Below are 20,676 nucleotides of genomic sequence, written 5' to 3' on the forward strand. Positions count from 1 at the left end.
CTGTTATTAATGGGGAAGTAGTGTGTTGGTAGTGTGGCTGTGACAGGGGATCTTTGTCACCACAGACAGCCCGGCTGCTGCACTTCCACACATGACTGAACAACATCTGGACATCATCTGGGCCCAAAGGGAACAAAAACACACTAGGCTCTCTGCTGATGACAACGTGGCAGAGCAATAAGGAGCTGATGGCAGCATCTTTAACAGAGTCATAGTCTCCAGGTCATCAACACAATGACGTTGCCTAGTCAGTGTCTCGCACTTTGAGCCAACCCACACATTTTTGTGGTTTCATTAAAATCAGCTTGATAGTTTCAAGTTTCAAGTTTTAATGCCAGAGTGGCCTACCATTCAAAAACAATGGAGAAAATGCATCCCATAACATTTTAACATGGAAATAGCTGTTCTATCATTCAGCCTACAATGTGTGGTGTTCAATGTAGGCCGACTGTACATTCAATGAGACTTTGAAAAATAAACATACAGGGCTTGACATGAACCTGTTTATCCACCTGTCCTTCAGACAAGCAGGTGACCAAATTTTTGTTGTGTTGTTTGATGCAAGAAACAACTTTACAAAATAAAATGCATTATTATTCCAATACCATTATTACAGAGAATCAGACAAATTATGTTACTGCACCGAGACCGCTTGTCGTGCGGAAGCATTGAGAATAGTCTATAGCTTGGGTGGTTGGAGTCTTTAACGATTTTCCGGGCCTTTCTACCAAACCGCCTGACATAGATGTCCTGGATGGCAGGGAGCTCGGCCCCAGTGATGTACTGAGCTGTCCGCACCACCCTCTGTAGCGCCATGCAATCAAGGGCGGTGCTATTGCCATACCAGGCAGTGACGCAGCCAGTCAAGATGCTCTCAATGGTAGAGCTGTTTAACTTTTTTAAGATTTGACGGCCCGTTCAAAACTTTTTCAACCTCATGAGAGGGATGAGACAATGTCGCGCCCTCTTCAAGACAGTGTGTGTGTGTGTTTGGACCATTTTAAGTCTTTAGTGATTTGGACACCGAGGAACTTGAAGCTCTCGAAAACAATGTACTGAGCAAATGTCAAATTGGCTTTTTACCAAATTACCTTACGACAGACCACATATTCACCCTGCACACCCTAATTGACAAACAAACAAACCAAAACAAAGGCAAAGTCTTGCTTTGTTGATGCTTTATTGATTTCAAAAAAGCTTTTGACTCAATTTGGCATGAGGGTCTGCTATACAAATTAATGGAAAGGGGTGTTGGGGGAAAAACATACGACATTATAAAATCCATGTACACATGCAACAAGTGTGCGGTTAAAATTGGCAAAAATACACACCTTTCTTTCCACAGGGCCGTGGGGTGAGACAGGGATGCAGCTTAAGACCCACCCTCTTCAACATATATATCAATGAATTGGCGAGGGCACTAGAACAGTCTGCAGCACCCGGCCTCACCCTACTAGAATCTGAAGTCAAATGTCTACTATTAACTCTCTAACTACACCTCCTTCCTCCCACATGGACATTACCTCCCTTCATTCACAACACAGACAAACAGAACTTGTGTCTCTGTGTGTCACACCACAGCAATTATTTGCTTATCTGGAGAAAAAAATCTAAATACTGTACAGGCTGCAGGCTGCAGGCTACAGGCTTACAGGCTTACAGGCTTACAGGCTTACAGGCTGCAGGCTACAGACTACAGGTTTACAGGATTACAGGCTTACAGACTTACAGGCTTGCAGGCTGCAGGCTACAGACTACAGGTTTACAGGATTACAGCCTTACAGACTACAGGTTTACAGGCTTACAGGCTTACAGGCTTACAGGATTACAGACTACAGGTTTACAGGTTTACAGGATACAGGCTACAGGCTACTGGATACAGGCTGCAGGCGGCAGGCTACAGGCTACAGGCTACTGGATACAGGCTTCAGGCTACAGGCTACAGGCTACAGGCTACAGGCTACTGGATACAGGCTACAGGCTACAGGCTACAGGCTACAGGCTTCAGGCTACAGGCTACAGGCTACAGGCTTCAGGCTACAGGCTACAGGCTACAGGCTACAGGCTACAGGCTACTGGATACAGGCTACAGGCTACAGGCTACAGGCTACTGGATACAGGCTACAGGCTACAGGCTACAGGCTACAGGCTACTGGCTACAGGCTACAGGCTACAGGCTACAGGCTACAGGCTACAGGCTACAGGCTACAGGCTACAGGCTACAGGCTACAGGCTACAGGCTACTGGCTACAGGCTACAGGCTACAGGCTACAGGCTACAGGCTACAGGCTACAGGCTACAGGCTACAGGCTACAGGCTAGGACACTGCATGGAAAGTGAATAGAAGAAAACAATAACACGGTAATGTGGTTAGATTTATCAGATCTGACCCTGGAGGCCCTTCCTGCTTTTCAGGGATGTGGTCACACCATTGGTATTTACATATAGGTTAGTCTGTAGTTTGCAGTAATATCTGATATGTGTATATACAGTATATTATATATACATCGCAAGCAACCCATAATGAGACAAAGCAATTAGCCTGTTAAAACGTTTATCTGACTCCATAAAGATAATTAGCAAAATGCAAGAGACTATAGTTGAGTTACACTAATAGAACACTATAGTTGAGTTACAGTAGTATAACACTATAGTTACAGTAATAGAACACTATAGTTGAGTTACAGTAGTATAACACTATAGTTACAGTAATAGAACACTATAGTTGAGTTACAGTAACAGAACACTATAGTTGAGTTACTGTAATAGAACACTATAGTTGAGTTACAGTAACAGAACACTATAGTTGAGTTACAGTAGTATAACACTATAGTTACAGTAATAGAACACTATAGTTGAGTTACAGTAACAGAACACTAGTTGAGTTACTGTAATAGAACACTATAGTTGAGTTACTGTAATAGAACACTATAGTTGAGTTATAGTAACAGAACACTATAGTTGAGTTACAGCAATAGACAATTAATAAATGTCTGAGAATGGAATTCTAAATACAAGTGTATTTAATAACTTTGTAAAATGAATAGATTCACATACAAGGCATAAAGCTTAAGTTACAAGGAAGGAAAGAAAGAAAGAGAGAAAGAGAGAGAGAAAAAGAGAGAAAGCAGTTCAGGAACAAGAAAGAGAAAGAACAATGAATCTAAGACCCTTTTATAAGCATTTGAGTTGTTTTGATTAAAAATCTATAAAGTTAACCTCCAATGAGATATCAGACCTACATGACTTGAGACAATGGGGGTCGGCGAGATCAACACAGAGAATGCTGAATTCCTAAGACAACACAGAGGACATTATTGTACACAGTTGATAGGAAGAGTGACTTCGGGAGGTTAGCCCTACATAATCCACCCTTGAACACATCTGATTCTGCATCAGACAGAAGAGGTTAAAATTGGACGGCCAGCACTGTAGTCACTGTAGACAATCTTGTGACCAATAGTTCATGGTGCTAGCTGAAGGTACATTACATCACAGATTAATCCACATTTCAATTCACATAAAATAGTCTGTTTATCTGATTGATAATAGCAACTTCAGATATAGTCTTATCAAAACAGTCAGATGAATACTAAACATATAAAAGATGACTATCATAAAAAGTATATTTTAAATTCAAATTCTCTAACTCTCCTACCTTTGAGAGAAAATGATATGAGAAAATAAACAAAGAACCAGAATTTGGAAAAAATCAAGGACAATTGTTGAAGTTAAATCAAAAGAACTTTCACATATTAAATGTATTAGCATCTCAGTTTACAGCACCCAACATTAGCATACCAATGGTGAAAGTTCTATGGCCATTTTGTGACAAACAAAGCAATGACTTTTCATAGCACACCCACATCTACACTATACACTCAGCTGGCCATATGCACCACGCGTAGGATAACAAACTATTCTTTGTATCTTACCATGTGCCATTACATTTTATCTAGCACTCTGTATACATCACAGTAAGCACATTCACAAAAGTAACCCTACTGTACTATAGCCATTACAAATGGACATAGAAATGAATGAGTTGCAAAGGAAGCAATGATTAACACATCCTCGTCAAATAATCAACATCCAAAGGTTTAGGAGAATCTAAAGCTCAAAATCTAGTCGAATTGAGACCAAACCTCAAATCTCAACATTTCTTCATTTTATGACCACTTCTGTGACAAGAGTTACAAAACCTAATTGAATAGTTGTTTCTAGAGAGAGAGAGAGAGAGAGAGGAGAGAGAGAGAGAGAGAGAGAGAGAGAGGGAGAGAGAGAAAGAGAGAGAGAAAGAGAGAAAGAGAGAGAGAGAGAGAGAGAGAGAGAGAGAGAGAGAGAGAGAGAGAGAGAGAGAGAGAGAGAAAGAGAGAAAGAGAGAGAGAGAGAGAGAGAGAGAGAGAGAGAGAGAGAGAGAGAGAGAGAAGAATCTAAGACCCTTTTATAAGCATCTGAGTTGTTTTGATTAAAAATCTATAAAAGTCTATAAAAGTTAACCTCCAATGAGATATCAGACCTACATGAGACAATGGGGGTCGGCGAGATCAACACAGAGAATGCTGAATTCCTAAGACAACACAGAGGACATTATTGTACACAGTTGATAGGAAAAGTCACGTTGGGGGCTGCCTTACAAGTCAATTCCTATATCTGCATGATCAGCTGTTCTGTCTACAGCTTCTCTTGACTCGAGGTCATGCCGAAGTAACATTAATTTAGGAGCGTTCTCTGGTAGTAATGCCGTTCAGCTTCACAGATCAATAGATTCTGGCATTATCGGATAACAGAGCAACTTTTAGGGACATTCAGCTCTCCTGTCCTCTATATTAAAGTTGGCTTCAATAACCTTCTGCTCTCTTCTCTGCTGCTAACAGGGCGATCTTCTAGAGCTCTAGTGGGGATCTTCTTGCCTGACCACCACCATGGAAGAGCAGGCGGTGTCCAACAGTAGTCCCCAGCATGGCCTGGGCAGGCAGAACGTCATCAGGTGTGGCTGGCTGAGGAAGCAGGGAGGCTTTGTGAAGACTTGGCACACACGCTGGTTCGTACTTCGAGGGGAACAGCTATACTATTACAAAGACGAGGAGGAGACTAAAGCCCTGGTGAGTTACCGCTGAACCTCATGCTGTAATGCTCTGTGTCGTGCTGTCGTGCTACATGTTTTTTAAATATTTTTTATAATTATTTTTATTTAACTAGGCAAGTCAGTTAAGGACAAATTCTTAATCACAATGACGGCCTACACCGGCCAACGCTGGGCCAATTGGGCGGCGCACAATGTGATACATGTGATACAGCCTGGATTCAAACCAGGGTGTCTGTAGTGACGCCTCTAGCACTGAGATGCAGTGCCTCAGACCACTGCGTCACTCTGGATGACAATATACAGTACAAGTACAGATGTAGAGATATACAGTACAAGTTTAAAGTACAGTGACGATGCAGATAGCCTGTGAAGTGTGACCTGCCGTTCAATATTCACTAACACATACAATGATTTACAAAGGGGTTTATAAGTAGTTTATCAACTGTTGATTATTATGGGGTATTGTGTGTAGATTGATGAGGATTTCTTTTTATTTAATCCATTTTGGAATAAGGTTATAACGTAACGAAATGTGGAAAAAGGGAAGGAGTCTGAATACTTTTCGAATGCACTGTATATGTCTAGAATTATGCTTTCTTAGTGTCAGTATTGCTTTGTAACTTAAGCTTTATGCCTTGTTTGTGATTTCATTCATTTTACAAAGTTATTAAATACAGTTGTATTTAGAATTCCATTCTCTTGGAAACACAGAATCGTCTAGAATGTCAGATGATGAAGCATGATTCATCCCTCCAGAGAATGAGTTTTCACTGCTCCAGAGTCCAATGGCGGTGAGCTTTACACCACTCCAGCCAACGCTTGGCATTGCGTGAGGCTTGTGTACAGCTGCTCAACCATGGAAACCCATTTCATGAAGCTCCCGACAAACAGTTATTGTGCTGACGTTGCTTCCAGTGGGCAGTTTGAAACTCGGTAGTGAGTGTTGCAACCGAGGACAGACCATTTTTACGCGCTTCAGCACTCGGTGAATAACAGCACTTACAGTTGACCAGAGCAGCTCTAGCAGGGCAGAAATTTGACAAACTGACTTGTTGGAAGGTGGCCTCCTATGACGGTGCCACGTTGAAAGTCATTGGGCTCTTCAGTAAGGCCATTCAATTGCTAATGTTTGTCAATGGAGATTGCATGGCTGTGTGCTCGATTTTATACACCTGTCAGCAACGGAAGTGACTCAAATAGCCGAATCCACTACTTTGAAGGGGTGTCCACATACTTTTGTATATTTAGCGTATTTATACTCTTGCATTATTCACTACACTTCATTACCATTGATAAAGTTGATAAGTAACTGGCCTACATAATTATGCCATCCCCTTCCTCTGGTAGAAGTGTGTTCTTTGTGTAACGGATTATGTGTGGGAGAGATGTGTACTGGCAGGAACATGCAGACAGAAGGATGGCGTGCTGATGGCAAGGCCACACGTCCTAACCCCCCCCATACTCGATGCCATGACCTCTAACCCCCCCAGCTCTCATTCCTGACATTCCAGCGGGGCAGATCCCAGACTACATTCCCATAGTATTCCCACTCTATTCTATACCATATCCCCAATGGCCTGCCTCTTCTCTGGCGTAAACATTTGGATGCCTAAGGAGATAATGTGATGAGTGAGCTGCGTGCGTGTGTATACGTGTGCATGCATCTATGACTGTGTAGGAACTTGAATCATGTCTGATGTCACGAACTGGCTCGAAGTTCGTAACAAAAAGGAGACAACGTGCAGATAAAGAATAACAAAATATATTTATTAACTGAAGTAATGTAAATACAATAAACAATGGTGTGTGTAGTGTAGTAGTGTGTATACATGTGATAATGAGGGGTGTTGAAAGGTGCCAACACAAACAAACAAACAAACAAAACAGCCACAACCAAAATCTGTCAGTGTGTCTGCATGGAGAGAGTCTTCTCAATGAATGGGGAAGAGGTGCATTTATCCTGGGACACACCTGAGCCCAGGTGTGTCCCATTTCTCTGACGACCCTCCTGGCTCCGCCCACCGACATCCTATTAAGGAAAACAAGAGCAAAGAGAGACAGAGTGGGAGGGTCGTCACACTGAGGCAACCAGCGTCATGGGGCGGCAGCGTAGCCTAGTGGTTAGAGCATTGGACTAGTAACCAAAAGGTTGCAAGGTCGAATCCCCGAGCCAACAAGGTACAAATCTGTCATTCTGAACAAGGCAGTTAACCCACAGTTCCTAGGCCGTCATTGAAAACAAGACTTTGTTCTTAACTGACCTACCTAGTAAAAAAAATGTTTTTAAATTAAATTGTCTGAGGCAACCAGCATCATGTCTGAGGCAACTAGCCCTTCCTATTATCTTGTTTTCTGTTTTCCTGGGCAACAGAGTCAGGCAGATGCTTGTGGTGCTCCTGTGTCAGACAGCCATTAGGGCTAACGAGCCTAACGAGACATTAGGGCTAACGAGGCTAACGAGACATTAGGGCTAACGAGGCTAACGAGACATCACATTCCATGACTGGGATAATTAATACCCATGTTAATGCAGCCTCTTCATCACCCTGTTGTTGCTGACTGGGATAATTAATACCCATGTTAATGTAGCCTCTTCATCACCCTGTTGTGGTTGCTCTGCCCCTAGACTCATAGTCACAGGAACCCTATTCCCTATATAGTACACTTCTGTTGACCAGAGTCCTATTGGTCCTGGTATATAGTACACTACTGTTGACCAGAATCCTATTGGTCCTGGTATATAGGACACTACTGTTGACCAGAGTCCTATTGGTCCTGGTATATACACTACTGTTGACCAGAGTCCTATTAGTCCTGGTATTTAGTACACTACTGTTGACCAGAGTCCTATTGGTCCTGGTATATAGTACACTACTGTTGACCAGAGTCCTATTGGTCCTGGTATATAGTACACTACTGTTGACCAGAGTCCTATTGGTCCTGGTATATAGCACACTACTGTTGACCAGAGTCCTATTAGTCCTGGTATATAGGACACTACTGTTGACCAGAATCCTATTGGTCCTGGTATATAGTACACTACTGTTGACCAGAGTCCTATTGGTCCTGGTATATAGTACACTACTGTTGACCAGAGTCCTATTGGTCCTGGTTTATAGGACACTACTGTTGACCAGAATCCTATTGGTCCTGGTATATAGTACACTACTGTTGACCAGAGTCCTATTAGTCCTGGTATATACACTACTGTTGACCAGAGTCCTATTGGTCCTGGTATATAGTACACTACTGTTGACCAGAGTCCTATTGGCCCTGGTATATAGTACACTACTGTTGACCAGAGTCCTATTAGTCCTGGTATATAGGACACTACTGTTGACCAGAGTCCTATTGGTCCTGGTATATAGCACACTACTGTTGACCAGAGTCCTATTGGTCCTGGTATATAGTACACTACTGTTGACCAGAGTCCTATTGGTCCTGGTATATAGTACACTACTGTTGACCAGAGTCCTATTGGTCCTGGTATATAGCACACTACTGTTCATTTCAAAGTTTATTTGTCACGTGCACCGAATACAACAGGTGTAGACCTTACAGTGAAATGCTTACTTACAGGCTCTAACCAATAGTGCAAAAAGGTATTAGGTGAACAATAGGTAGGTAAAGAAATAAAACAACAGTAAAAAGACAGGCTATATACAGTAACGAGGCTATACTGTTGACCAGAGTCCTAGGTAAAGTTGTGCACTACATAGGGAATAGGGTGCCTTTTGTAACGCAGCCATAGACTCATAGGTCAGAGGACAATAACAGCTCAGTACCCCCTGAGTGAAAGGCGTGAAGTGATGCATTATGGGAGTCTGACCTGCCTGGTCCGTGTCCACATTAAGGGAGAGCTTTAGGCGACCACTTGGTGTTTTGTCTTCTTTGATTAGAGAAGGTGTGTGTGTGTGTGTTTGGGTGTGTTGGTGTGTGTGTTGGTGTGTGTGTGTGGGTGTGTGTGGGTGTGCGTGTGTGTGTGTTTGTGTGTACTGCTCTCTCTGTCGACCAGGGAGATTAACTGCTGGAACAAACTGCTTGGTGTATTAGCCTGGGTGCCCTAGTTACAGTCACGTTTCCCTTCACTGACAAAAAAACAACGTTGGTTTTGGTGAAAAAGTGTAGAAAATGTATGTTGAGACCATTTGGGTTTTCAAGAAAAGCACTTTTTTGGTCCATTAAAATAACATCAAATTGATCAGAAATACAGTGTAGACATTGTTAATGTTGTAATTGACTATTGTAGCTGGAAACGGCAGATTTTTTTATGGAATATCTACATAGGCATACAGAGGCCCATTATCAGCAACCATCACTCCTGTGTTCCAATGGCACGTTGTGTTAGCTAATCCAAGTTTATAATTTTAAAAGGTTAATTGATCCTTAGAAAACTATTTTGCAATTATGTTAGCACAGCTGAAAACTGTTGTCCTGATTAAAGAAGCAATAAAACTGGCCTTCTTTAGACTAGTTGAGTATCTGGAGCATCAGCATTTGTGGTTTCGATTACAGGCTCAAAATGGCCAGAAACAAAGGCCTTTCTTCTGAAACTCGTCAGTATATTCTTGTTCTGCGAAATGAAGGCTATTCCATGTGAGAAATTGTCAAGATACTGAAGATCTCGTACAATGCTGTGTACTATCTACCTTCACAGAACAGCTCAAACTGGCTCTAACCAGAATAGAAAGAGGAGTGGGAGACCACGGTGCACAACTGAGCAAGAGGACAAGCACATTAGAGTGTCTAGTTTGAGAAACAGATGCCTCACAAGTCCTCAACTGGCAGCTTCATTAAATAGTACCCGGCCTCCCACTCTTCTTTCTATTCTGGTTAGAGCCAGTTTGCGCTGTTCTATTTGCGAGATCTTCAGTTTCTTGGCATAGAATAGCATTCATTTCTCAGAACAAGAATATACTGACAAGTTTCAGAAGAAAGGCCTTTGTTTCTGGCCATTTTGAGCATGTAATCAAACCCACAAGTGCTGATGCTCCAGATACTCAACTAGTCTAAAAAAGGACAGTTTTATTGCTTCTTTTATCAGGACAACAGTTTTCAGCTGTGCTAAAAAAAGGGTTTTCTAAGGATCAATTAACCTTTTAAAATGATAAACTTGGATTAGCTAACACAACGTGCCATTGGAATACAGGAGTGATGGTTGCCGATGATGGGCCTCTGTACACCGATGTAGATATTCCATTTAAAAATCAGCCGTTTCCAGCTACAATAGTCATTTACAACATTAACAATGTCTACACTGTATTTCTGATCAATTTGATGTTATTTTAATGCACAACATTTTTTATTTTCTTTCAAAAACAAAGACATTTCTAAGTGACCCCAAACTTTTGAACGGTTGTGTGGATTCAAGTTTCAAGTTAAGTTAGTCGTATGTATGGGATACAAATGGTATACCGCCCAAGTTGCATGGCATGAATTCATTACTGAGGAAAAATGATAAATAGACACAACAAAACATAATTGACGGTAGAACAAACGACAGCGGGACATTACAAAGAAATCCTGACTCAACTATGACCATTGCCTCAATTGATTCCAGCTTGGATTTTCACTCCTGGAATTCCATTCAAAGCCAGAGCAAAGAGCAAAGAGCAAAGCAATTTTCTCAAAGGAAGGCAGAGAGCAGCAAAGAACAGTGATCCTATAGCTTCCAATCCTTAGGTAACTCTAGATTTGTCCTGGCATGGCTGGAACAGAGTACTGCTCAATGTTTCAGCTCAGATGGTGCGTGTGTGAGAGACAGAGAGAGAGAGTCAGAGAGAGAGAGAGACAGACAGAGAGAGAGAGAGTTCGTATTCAGCTCAGCAGTGAACTGATTAAAGAGAACAACAGCTGTACTATGGGGTAGTGTTCTCATTGTTCTGTTCTGTTCTGTTCTCTTCCTCCTGCCTGCCGCCCACCTCGGTGTTTAGAGCTGTTTGACCCTACTGTTTGGCCCAGGAGAGGTGTTCTGGGCTGGGCTGGGCTGGCTTCCAGGAAACCAACTCTGCTATGGGTCGTGGGTGGATGAGATTTTTAAGGTTACGTTTCGAGGATAAAACATCTACTTCTATGAGTTGGTGGCAATGTTTTCTTCTCTGTTGAAAAGCATCAGAAAGAATATTGACGGATCACCCCAAACCCTGCTGTTTAGCTGTGGGGAGACTTCCACCTTTCCATAACGGAGGTGGCCTGGCTTGTATTCTTAAAGGGTCTCGGAGTAGAATTGCTGATCTAGGATCAGATTCCCCTGATTCGTAGAAGGCAATTTGTTATAATTTAAAAGGTGGCTCCTAGTTAAAGAGAGGGTGATGAAGGGTACAGAGGGTATCGTCAACTCTCTATTAAACCTGTATGTCATCGACTCTTAACAGCGTATCATTACAGAACTTACATTTGTACGTTAAATAGTCTCACGTGGCCAAACCTTCCTAATTAGTTTGTGACAAACCTAGGCTTCTGAGCCGATACTGTAAATAACCTTTATATTTAACCCATATCAAGTGGACAACCTGGTGACATTCAACCCCAACCAGATATCATGAGTAGAAAAAGAGGACTCAAGACAGAATCCCTCAAAACCAGAATACGTTTTCTGTGTGGTCCTCTCTGTTGAACTACTGTGGTCACTGGGGGGTGACACACAACTTCCTGTTGCCAGCATTGTTATGTAAAGACTCTCGTTTCTATGCAGAGATATTACTGTGTTTAGAAGATCAACCCCGCTAATCTCAGCCTGCCTGGGTTTCATAAGAAGAAGCTCATATTGTTAACTGGCTTTGAAGCTGATGCTTAAGAGGGGGAAAAATAAAGTTGAAACATTGTGCTGATAGCAAAGCTTGCGGTGATCAAACGTAGAGATATCTAATGCAAAGATGCTTGCGGTGATCAAATGTAGAGATATCTACTGCATAGATGCTTGTGCAAAACTGAAAGCGCGAACCACTGCTTTTAATCAGGGCAAGGCGACCGGAAACATGACCGAATGCAAACAGCGTAGCTATTCCCTCCGCAAGGCAATCAAACAAGCTAAGCGTCAGTATAGAGACAAAGTAGAGTTGCAATTCAACGGCTCAGACGCGAGAGGTATGTGGCAGGGTCCACAGTCAATCACGGACCACAAAAAAAACTGCCCCGTCGCCGACCACAATGTCTTGCTCCCAGACAAACTAAACAACTTCTTTGCTCACTTTGAGGACAATACAGTGCCACCGACATGGCCCGCTACCAAAACCTGCGGGCTCTCCTTCACTGCAGCCAACGTGAGTAAAACATTTAAACGTGTTAACCCTTGCAAGGCTGCAGGCCCAGACGGCATCCCTAGCCATGTCCTCAGAGCATGCGCAGACCAGCTGGCTGGTGTGTTTACGAACATATTCAATCAATCCTTATCCCAGTCTGCTGTTCCCACATGCTTCAAGAGGGCCACCATTGTTCCTGTTCCCAAGAAAGCTAAGGTAACTGAGCTAAATGACTATCGCCCCATATCACTCACTTCCGTCGTCATGAAGTGCTTTGAGAGACTAGTCAAGGACCATATCACCTCCACCCTACCTGACACCCTAGACCCACTCCAATTTTCTTACCCCAATAGGTCCACAGACGACGCAATCGGAATCACACTGTGCACTGCCTAACCCATCTGGACAAGAGGAATAACTATGTAAGAATGCTGTTCATCGACTACAGCTCAGCATTTAACATCATAGTACCCTCCAAACTCGTCATTAAGCTCGAGACCCTGGGTCTCGACCCCGCCCTGTGCAACTGGGTCCTGGACTTCCTGACGGCCGCCCCCAGGTGGTGAGGGTAGTAAACATCTCCACCCCGCTGATCCTCAACACTGGGGCCCCACAAGGGTGCGTTCTCAGCCCTCTCCTGTACTCCCTGTTCACCCATGACTGCCTGGCCATGCACGCCTCCAACTCAATCATCAAGTTTGCAGATGACACTACAGTGGTAGGCTTGATTACCAACAACAACGAGACGGCCTACAGGGAGTAGGTGAGGCCCTAGGAGTGTGTTGTCAGGAAAATAACCTCACACTCAATGTCAACAAAACAAAGGAGATGATCGTGGACTTCAGGAAACAGCAGAGGGAGCAGCCACCTATCCACATCGACAGGACAGTAGTGGAGAAGGTGGAAAGTTTTATGTTCCTCGGCGTACACATCACGGACAAACTGAAATGGTCCACCCACACAGACAGCGTGGTGAAGAAGGCGCAGCAGCGCCTCTTCAACCTCAGGAGGCTGAAGAAATTCGACTTGTCACCAAAAACACTCACAAACTTTTACAGATGCACAATCGAGAGCATCCTGTCGGGCTGTATCACCGCCTGGTATGGCAACTGCAAAGATGCTTTATCTACTGCAAAGATGCTTGTGGTGATCAAACGTAGAGATATCTACTGCGAAGATGCTTGTGGTGATCAAACGTAGAGATATCTACTGCAAAGATGCTTGTGCTGTATTAAGAGTAATGCTAATTTCTGATGATTAGTTTCTAGCCTCGCTGAAAGGACCCTGATCAAACTATTTATTTTTCGTCAACAGTATATGATTACAGCCAAATAAATATACGATTTTCAACATTACAGTGAAGAGTGAGGCACCTTGATGATGTTACTGTACTGCTGGATGTAACATTTATGAACAAATGTATGGTCATGTACCTAACGTTAGAGCTATGTAGGGTGCATCACTTAAAATCTCATGGTGTATTAAGGAGACGTGACTCAGGACAGTCCTGTAGTTCTGTAGATACATTACGGGTTCCCTGAGTGTCTGTAATGACCACATGCATTACCCTCCTTTCTCTCTCTCTCTCTCTCTCTCTCTCTCTCTCTCTCGTTTGTCTCTCACTTGCTCTCGTTTCTCTCTCTCTCGCTCTCATTTGTCTCTTGTTTGCTCTCGTTTGTCTCTCTCTCTCTCGCTCTCGCTCGCTCAATTTTCTCTCGCTTGCTCTCATTTCTCTCTCTCTCTCTTGTTTATCTCTCATTTGTCTCTCTCTCTCTTGTTTATCTCTCGCTTGCTCTCGTTTCTCTCTCTCTCTCTCTCTCTCTCTCTCTCTCTCTCTCTCTCTCTCTCTCTCTCTCTCTCTCTCTTTCCACAGTATCTGCAGTCACAGGACAAACTGTGCTGCACACAGAAGTGTAACATGGGGAACGGTGAACTACTACTTGTAGAACTACTACTGCAGCAGCAGTAGATTATTGCTTAGCAGTGTGGGAACTATAATGAAGTGTGGAGAAGCAGTGGCTATAGAACCATGTGGAGTTAATGAGTTAGCTACTAAACGTGTCCTCCTATTAAAAACACTTAATAATGTACCAACGCCTTGGCGTCACGATCTGTATTTCATCATGCTTAGTTCTCTCCAGTGAGTCCGATGCCACAACCAATTTACTCAAAGCTGAACGAGTTAAAATGACAGGGGGTTGATTTTGTTGTCCTTTATATCGATGTTGCATTCTATTTCCCCAGGACTCTTTCCCCAATCTTTATTATATTATGGCCACCCTCCTGGGATTCTGCAGAGACGCATGCAGGGAGTTGATTATTTATTAGGATCTCTGTTAGCCCACGATGGGCTAGTGTTCCAAGGAACTTGTGTTTTCTATTCATCTATTCCCTTTAGTCATCTTGTTAATAAAACCATGGTGTGACACTAAGATTAGAATCAATTAGTCAGCTCATTAGCTCCCAACTCCCACTAATGTAATTGTCCCTCTCTCACATAAATTATCTTGAGTCACTTGTATCTTATCTAGAAATAAAGTCACTGATTGCTTATTTTAATTGGGTCTCATCCTTTCATTTCAATTATAAAATGTTCTCATCATCGTAGATGAGATCAGTGATCTGTCTGTTTATCAATAGTAATGAGTTTATCAGAATGGTTTGGACAGTCATAACATTACCAGAGATTATTGATGAATTGGTAGGTGGGGATGTGTACCAAATGTATTCAGATCATTTATTTAACTGGGACAGAATAATCAACAATAATACTGAGTTGCATTCAGTGCCAAATTTAGCCAGACAGACATTTTTCATTTGTAATCTTTGAAGATTTCTTATCATTTGAAACATGTTATTTGTGGTGGTTGTTGAAAGACGGTTTGTGGTATTTCACTATGTGTGTTGCGTGCTAGCCCAGATGGGGAAATGAATCCTGCTCTGATTGGAGTACTGTGGACAGCTGTACTGCGGCCTAGATTACTGAAGCCTCTATGGACTCTCTGTAAATCAGGCTGTTGCTAGGGTACTGAAGCCTCTATGGACTCTCTGTAAATCAGGCTGTTGCTAGGGTACTGAAGCCTCTATGGACTCTCTGTAAATCAGGCTGTTGCTGGGGTACTGAAGCCTCTATGGACTCTCTGTAAATCAGGCTGTTGCTAGGGTACTGAAGCCTCTACGGACTCTCTGTAAATCAGGCTGTTGCTAGGGTACTGAAGCCTCTACGGACTCTCTGTAAATCAGGCTGTTGTTAGGGTACTGAAGCCTCTATGGACTCTCTGTAAATCAGGCTGTTGCTAGGGTACTGAAGCCTCTATGGACTCTCTGTAAATCAGGCTGTTGCTAGGGTACTGAAGCCTCTACGGACTCTCTGTAAATCAGGCTGTTGCTAGGGTACTGAAGCCTCTACGGACTCTCTGTAAATCAGGCTGTTGCTAGGGTACTGAAGCCTCTATGGACTCTCTGTAAATCAGGCAGTTGCTAGGGTACTGAAGCCTCTATGGACTCTCTGTAAATCAGGCTGTTGCTAGGGTACTGAAGCCTCTACGGACTCTCTGTAAATCAGGCTGTTGCTAGGGTACTGAAGCCTCTATGGACTCTCTGTAGATCAGGCTGTTGCTAGGGTACTGAGTCAACTGGGCAGATATTTAAGATAATGTCTCCATTTTCTGTATACTGTATGGTCACAGCAGTTTCTGTTGAATATAGTAAGGGGTCTATTTTAGTCTGAGCGAAAGCAATTCATTCATTCATTCAATAACAAATAACTAAACAAAGGGTCACCTATACTCCCTCTCCGGCGTCTGGGTCACCAGGCTGCTGTTTTTTACGCACACCAGTCGCCATCGTCACGCGCACCAGAGCTTCATGACATGATCCATATCAGCGAATCCATCACCTGCTTGATTATCTTCCCTATATCTGCCCCTCCCCTTGGTTCTTTCCTCGGGTGTTATTGACTCTGTTCTCTGTCAGTGTGTTGTTTGTGTTTTTCTTGTTTAATGTTCTGTTTATTTATTTAAAACACTCACTCCCTGTACTTGCTTCCCGACTCTCAGCGCATTCGTTACATAAAGTATTTAAAACATCTATTTCAAATGGTAGTTGAACCCATGTCTGTAGGTTATTCTGTTTTCATACTGTAACTCTTATTAAACCAGAGAGCAGCACACCGGGATGAGAATACAGAGCAAGCAGAATGCCTTCTGCTAACTCATATATTATTACTGAGTGGTCATTTGTATGCTTAGGGTGGAGGGGGGGAGGGGGAGGGTATAGCCTTATGCATTTGTATGCTTAGGGTGGAGGGGGGGAGGGGGAGGGTATAGCCTTATGCATTTGTATGCTTAGGGTGGAGGGGGGGAGGGGGGGTATAGCCTTATGCGCTTACGGTAACTTTCTCTGGCGCATATGCATATATTTGGAGATCTGAGCGAAGCTGTTCAGTAGATACAGCCGTTCTAGGCTGGTTTCATTAGAAGTGCTGTATGATTAACCTACACACTCACATTGCACTGCATAGCATAGAAACTGAGTGTTTGCGATTGGAAATCTATTAGCTGGTCCTCAACAATAGAATACATGGTGCTTATTTCATTGATCTACTCTTCGCTCAATTAATTCTGTCAGTTAGTCAATTCAGTCATTCGTTCAGTCACTCAAAAATACTCTTCAATAAACAAGTATATCAGGGAGTCTGTTATCTTCAGGGGGAGTCCAATATAATGCAGCCACTCAGACTCAAATTATAGAGGAAATGCCATACAACATAACTAACTAGTCCTCTATTCTTATCTTATAAACAATTTATCCTCCTCTATTCTTATCTTATACCCAATTTATACTCCTCTATTCTTATCTATTACCCAATTTATACTCCTCTATTCTTATTTTATTAGAAGTACTGTTTGATTAACTCATACACTCACATTGTACTGTAGCATAGAAACTCTTTGTGGGGTGAATCCTAACTTCGACTTAAGTCAAATGTTCACATATTCATGCATTGATGTCATTGGGAGGCCTAAGTAAACATTTGACATTTGACAGGAAGTTAGGATAAGCCCTCCTATGACGGACTCACCTGTAGCATACTACTTGTAATCATGGACGTTCTCAGCAGTTTCCATTCTTAACGCATCGTCAGTCCCATTAGCAGTCAACCAAATACACAGCAGCATCTAAGAAGGAATCGTCCAATGTTCCCTTGTCAGTGTCACGGCAACAGTTCCCGACAGTGAGGAGGACCTTGGTTTTCCATGACCTATTAGTAGTCAACCATACACACAGCAGTGTCTAAGAAATCATCTCTTTCCTGTCAGTGACAGACATGGCAAACTTTCATTTGAAGTTGTGAAAGTGAGGAGGTTAAGGAGGACTAAAGAGTGACTAAACTATCAGTATGCACAAAGAAGATAGCCACCCCATGCTGTGTTCATATTTAGTCTCATTGATCTTAACAGCCGTGTCTGGGGCCAGATGTTGTTGGAAGACGCAGCACAGAAGGATTCCTCAGCTTCTGTCTCAGAAGCCAGATAGTGCATGGCAGTGAATCATAGCTAGGAGCTTTGCTCAGAGTGTCTCTTGTACCAGTTGTTGAAGGTGGACCACATGAGGGTAAAGCACAGGAAGGAGACTGCCTCTCAGGCTCATATCCCAGGTAGGGGAGGCAGTGAATTACAGCCCTTGTAACTATTTTGCATTTTTCCCCACATAGGGATCACATTCAATGTCAAACATCAAAGCTACCTGTATTTCTTTGGAAAGCTTCTTCCTCTTTACCTCTGAGAAGATATTGACCTTCGATGAATATTCAAACGGGAATTGCCAGGGTATTTGCATGTCTTGCTAGCGTGCATTTCCATACAGAATTCATGGTAATTTGTGTGACCCACAGTATCCAAAGGAATAATTCTGCAGAAATTCAGTAGCCCATAACAATTTGACCAGATCCCTGAAGCAAGCTAGTTGTGAAGGGCACCTCACAGTGTTCAGCAGCGGTGAAAGTATTGGACTTCTGCCTGAGATGGACCTTTTATCTGGAAATGTAAGTGGTGGACTTGGGGAGGAATCGAATGAAACAGTCCAGATATATGTAATGGAAAAGTTGAGGTTAATAACATTTATGAACTGCAGCAATCTGGTTCTTGATACAGTATTACCATTTTACCTGCACATGCCAAAATAATGATAGCATTCCCCAAAACGGTTTCCTTCCAGTTCCAGCATTTACGAGATTACTGAGTAATTGGACTGGGCTTTCTGTAGGACTGACAGAATTGGAGGGGTTTGAGAAATGCAGTGTCTCAATGGTAGTATAACTCTTAATAATAAGATTCAGTTTTGGATAAAAACTTTTGTCTTGTGTTTGGAATGAGTTTCTACAGAAAATGTTCACGTTTTAGTTTTTTTGCTTACTGAAATACATTATTCTTCATGATGTATGTTCCAATGCAGCTTTTCAAATACTTTTACATGAATTAGAATGTCATATGACTTCAGACTGCAGTGGGAGACCTGGCCTGCAGTGTTGGCTGGGTCAGTGGTGCAAGGGGGGCCTTGCCTGCAGTGTTGGCTGGGTCAGTGGTGCAAGGGGGGCCTGGCCTGCAGTGTTGGCTGGGTCAGTGGTGCAGTGGGAGACCTGGCCTGCAGTGTTGGCTGGGTCAGTGGTGCAAGGGGGACCTTGCCTGCAGTGTTGGCTGGGTCAGTGGTGCAAGGGGGACCTTGCCTGCAGTGTTGGCTGGGTCAGTGGTGCAAGGGGGGCCTGGCCTGCAGTGTTGGCTGGGTCAATGGTGCAAGGGGGGCCTTGCCTGCAGTGTTGGCTGGGTCAGTGGTGCAGTGGGAGACCTGGCCTGCAGTGTTGACTGGGTCAGTGGTGCAAGGGGGACCTTGCCTGCAGTGTTGGCTGGGTCAGTGGTGCAAGGGGGGCCTTGCCTGCAGTGTTGGCTGGGTCAGTGGTGCAAGGGGGGCCTGGCCTGCAGTGTTGGCTGGGTCAGTGGTGCAGTGGGAGACCTGGCCTGCAGTGTTGGCTGGGTCAGTGGTGCAAGGGGGACCTTGCCTGCAGTGTTGGCTGGGTCAGTGGTGCAAGGGGGGGCCTGGCCTGCAGTGTTGGCTGGGTCAGTGGTGCAAGGGGGGCCTGGCCTGCAGTGTTGGCTGGGTCAGTGGTGCAGTGGGAGACCTGGCCTGCAGTGTTGGCTGGGTCAGTGGTGCAGTGGGAGACCTGGCCTGCAGTGTTGGCTGGGACAGTGGTGCAAGGGGGACCTTGCCTGCAGTGTTGGCTGGGTCAGTGGTGCAAGGGGGGCCTTGCCTGCAGTGTTGGCTGGGTCAGTGGTGCAAGGGGGGCCTGGCCTGCAGTGTTGGCTGGGTCAGTGGTGCAGTGGGAGACCTGGCCTGCAGTGTTGGCTGGGTCAGTGGTGCAAGGGGGACCTTGCCTGCAGTGTTGGCTGGGTCAGTGGTGCAAGGGGGGCCTGGCCTGCAGTGCTGGCTGGGTCAGTGGTGCAAGGGGGGCCTGGCCTGCAGTGTTGGCTGGGTCAGTGGTGCAGTGGGAGACCTGGCCTGCAGTGTTGGCTGGGTCAGTGGTGCAGTGGGAGACCTGGCCTGCAGTGTTGGCTGGGACAGTGGTGCAAGGGGGGCCTTGCCTGCAGTGTTGGCTGGGTCAGTGGTGCAGTGGGGTCTTTAAGCCAGATATAATCAGAACAACCTTCCTCTACTCCCAACTGCTGAACACCTTAAAAACACACACATAGTATTCAAGTAGCCTGGAAAGGTTTATGTAAGTTTACTTTCCTTCACTCCAGATGTAACAGTCGTAGCCTACTTTCTGTTAAGTCCAGGTGTAGTCTACTTTCTGTACAGAAATCAAGATAAGGGCCCAGATTCACAAAACACTTCTTACGCAAAAACTTAAGAAGCTTCTTAAGGAGTTCATAAGATAGTTCGTAAGTGCAATTCCTCAACAATCTCTTAAGATTGTATGATTTTCCTACGAACTTTTCAAATATCTTCTTACGAATCTTCTGAAGATGTTTGTTGCTAGGCAACCGATTTAGCTAGCTATCTAGCAATGGCAATCACGTTAGCATATTTCCTACTGAGATTACTGTTCTACAACGTGCTCTTGGGTTTAAAATAATATATTCTGAAACTTTCAGATGAAGTTTGTGAGAGAATTAAACCTGTTCAATTGCTTTCATGAGCTTTTTCTCTCACTGCTCTTAGTTTAAGACAAAGGTTTAGCTATCTTGGAATTAAGAACATTTCCAAAAACTTTATTTTTATGAGTCTACTTTCTTCTTAACTTTTTGCTTAAGGAGAAATTGCATAAGAAAATTCCCAATAATTTTTTTG

The 20,676-nt window shown here is 43.7% G+C and overlaps 1 protein-coding gene across 2 annotated transcripts in view; it reads left to right on the top strand.

The window, feature by feature from the left end:
• Nucleotides 1–20,676, top strand: part of arhgap24 (Rho GTPase activating protein 24) — a 202,460-nt gene that overhangs the window by 28,370 nt on the left and 153,414 nt on the right. Inside the window, exon 2 of one of the 2 annotated variants that reach the window (XM_029692396.1) lies at nucleotides 4,878–5,105. In XM_029692396.1, the coding sequence (XP_029548256.1) occupies nucleotides 4,926–5,105 (180 nt within the window). In that variant the 5' untranslated portion in view covers nucleotides 4,878–4,925. Of the gene's footprint in view, nucleotides 1–4,877; nucleotides 5,106–20,676 lie in introns of those variants that run through there. The other variant, XM_029692397.1, reaches the window with a different exon arrangement.

This window comes from Salmo trutta, chromosome 15, assembly GCF_901001165.1.
Source record: "Salmo trutta chromosome 15, fSalTru1.1, whole genome shotgun sequence".
NCBI lineage: Eukaryota > Metazoa > Chordata > Actinopteri > Salmoniformes > Salmonidae > Salmo > Salmo trutta.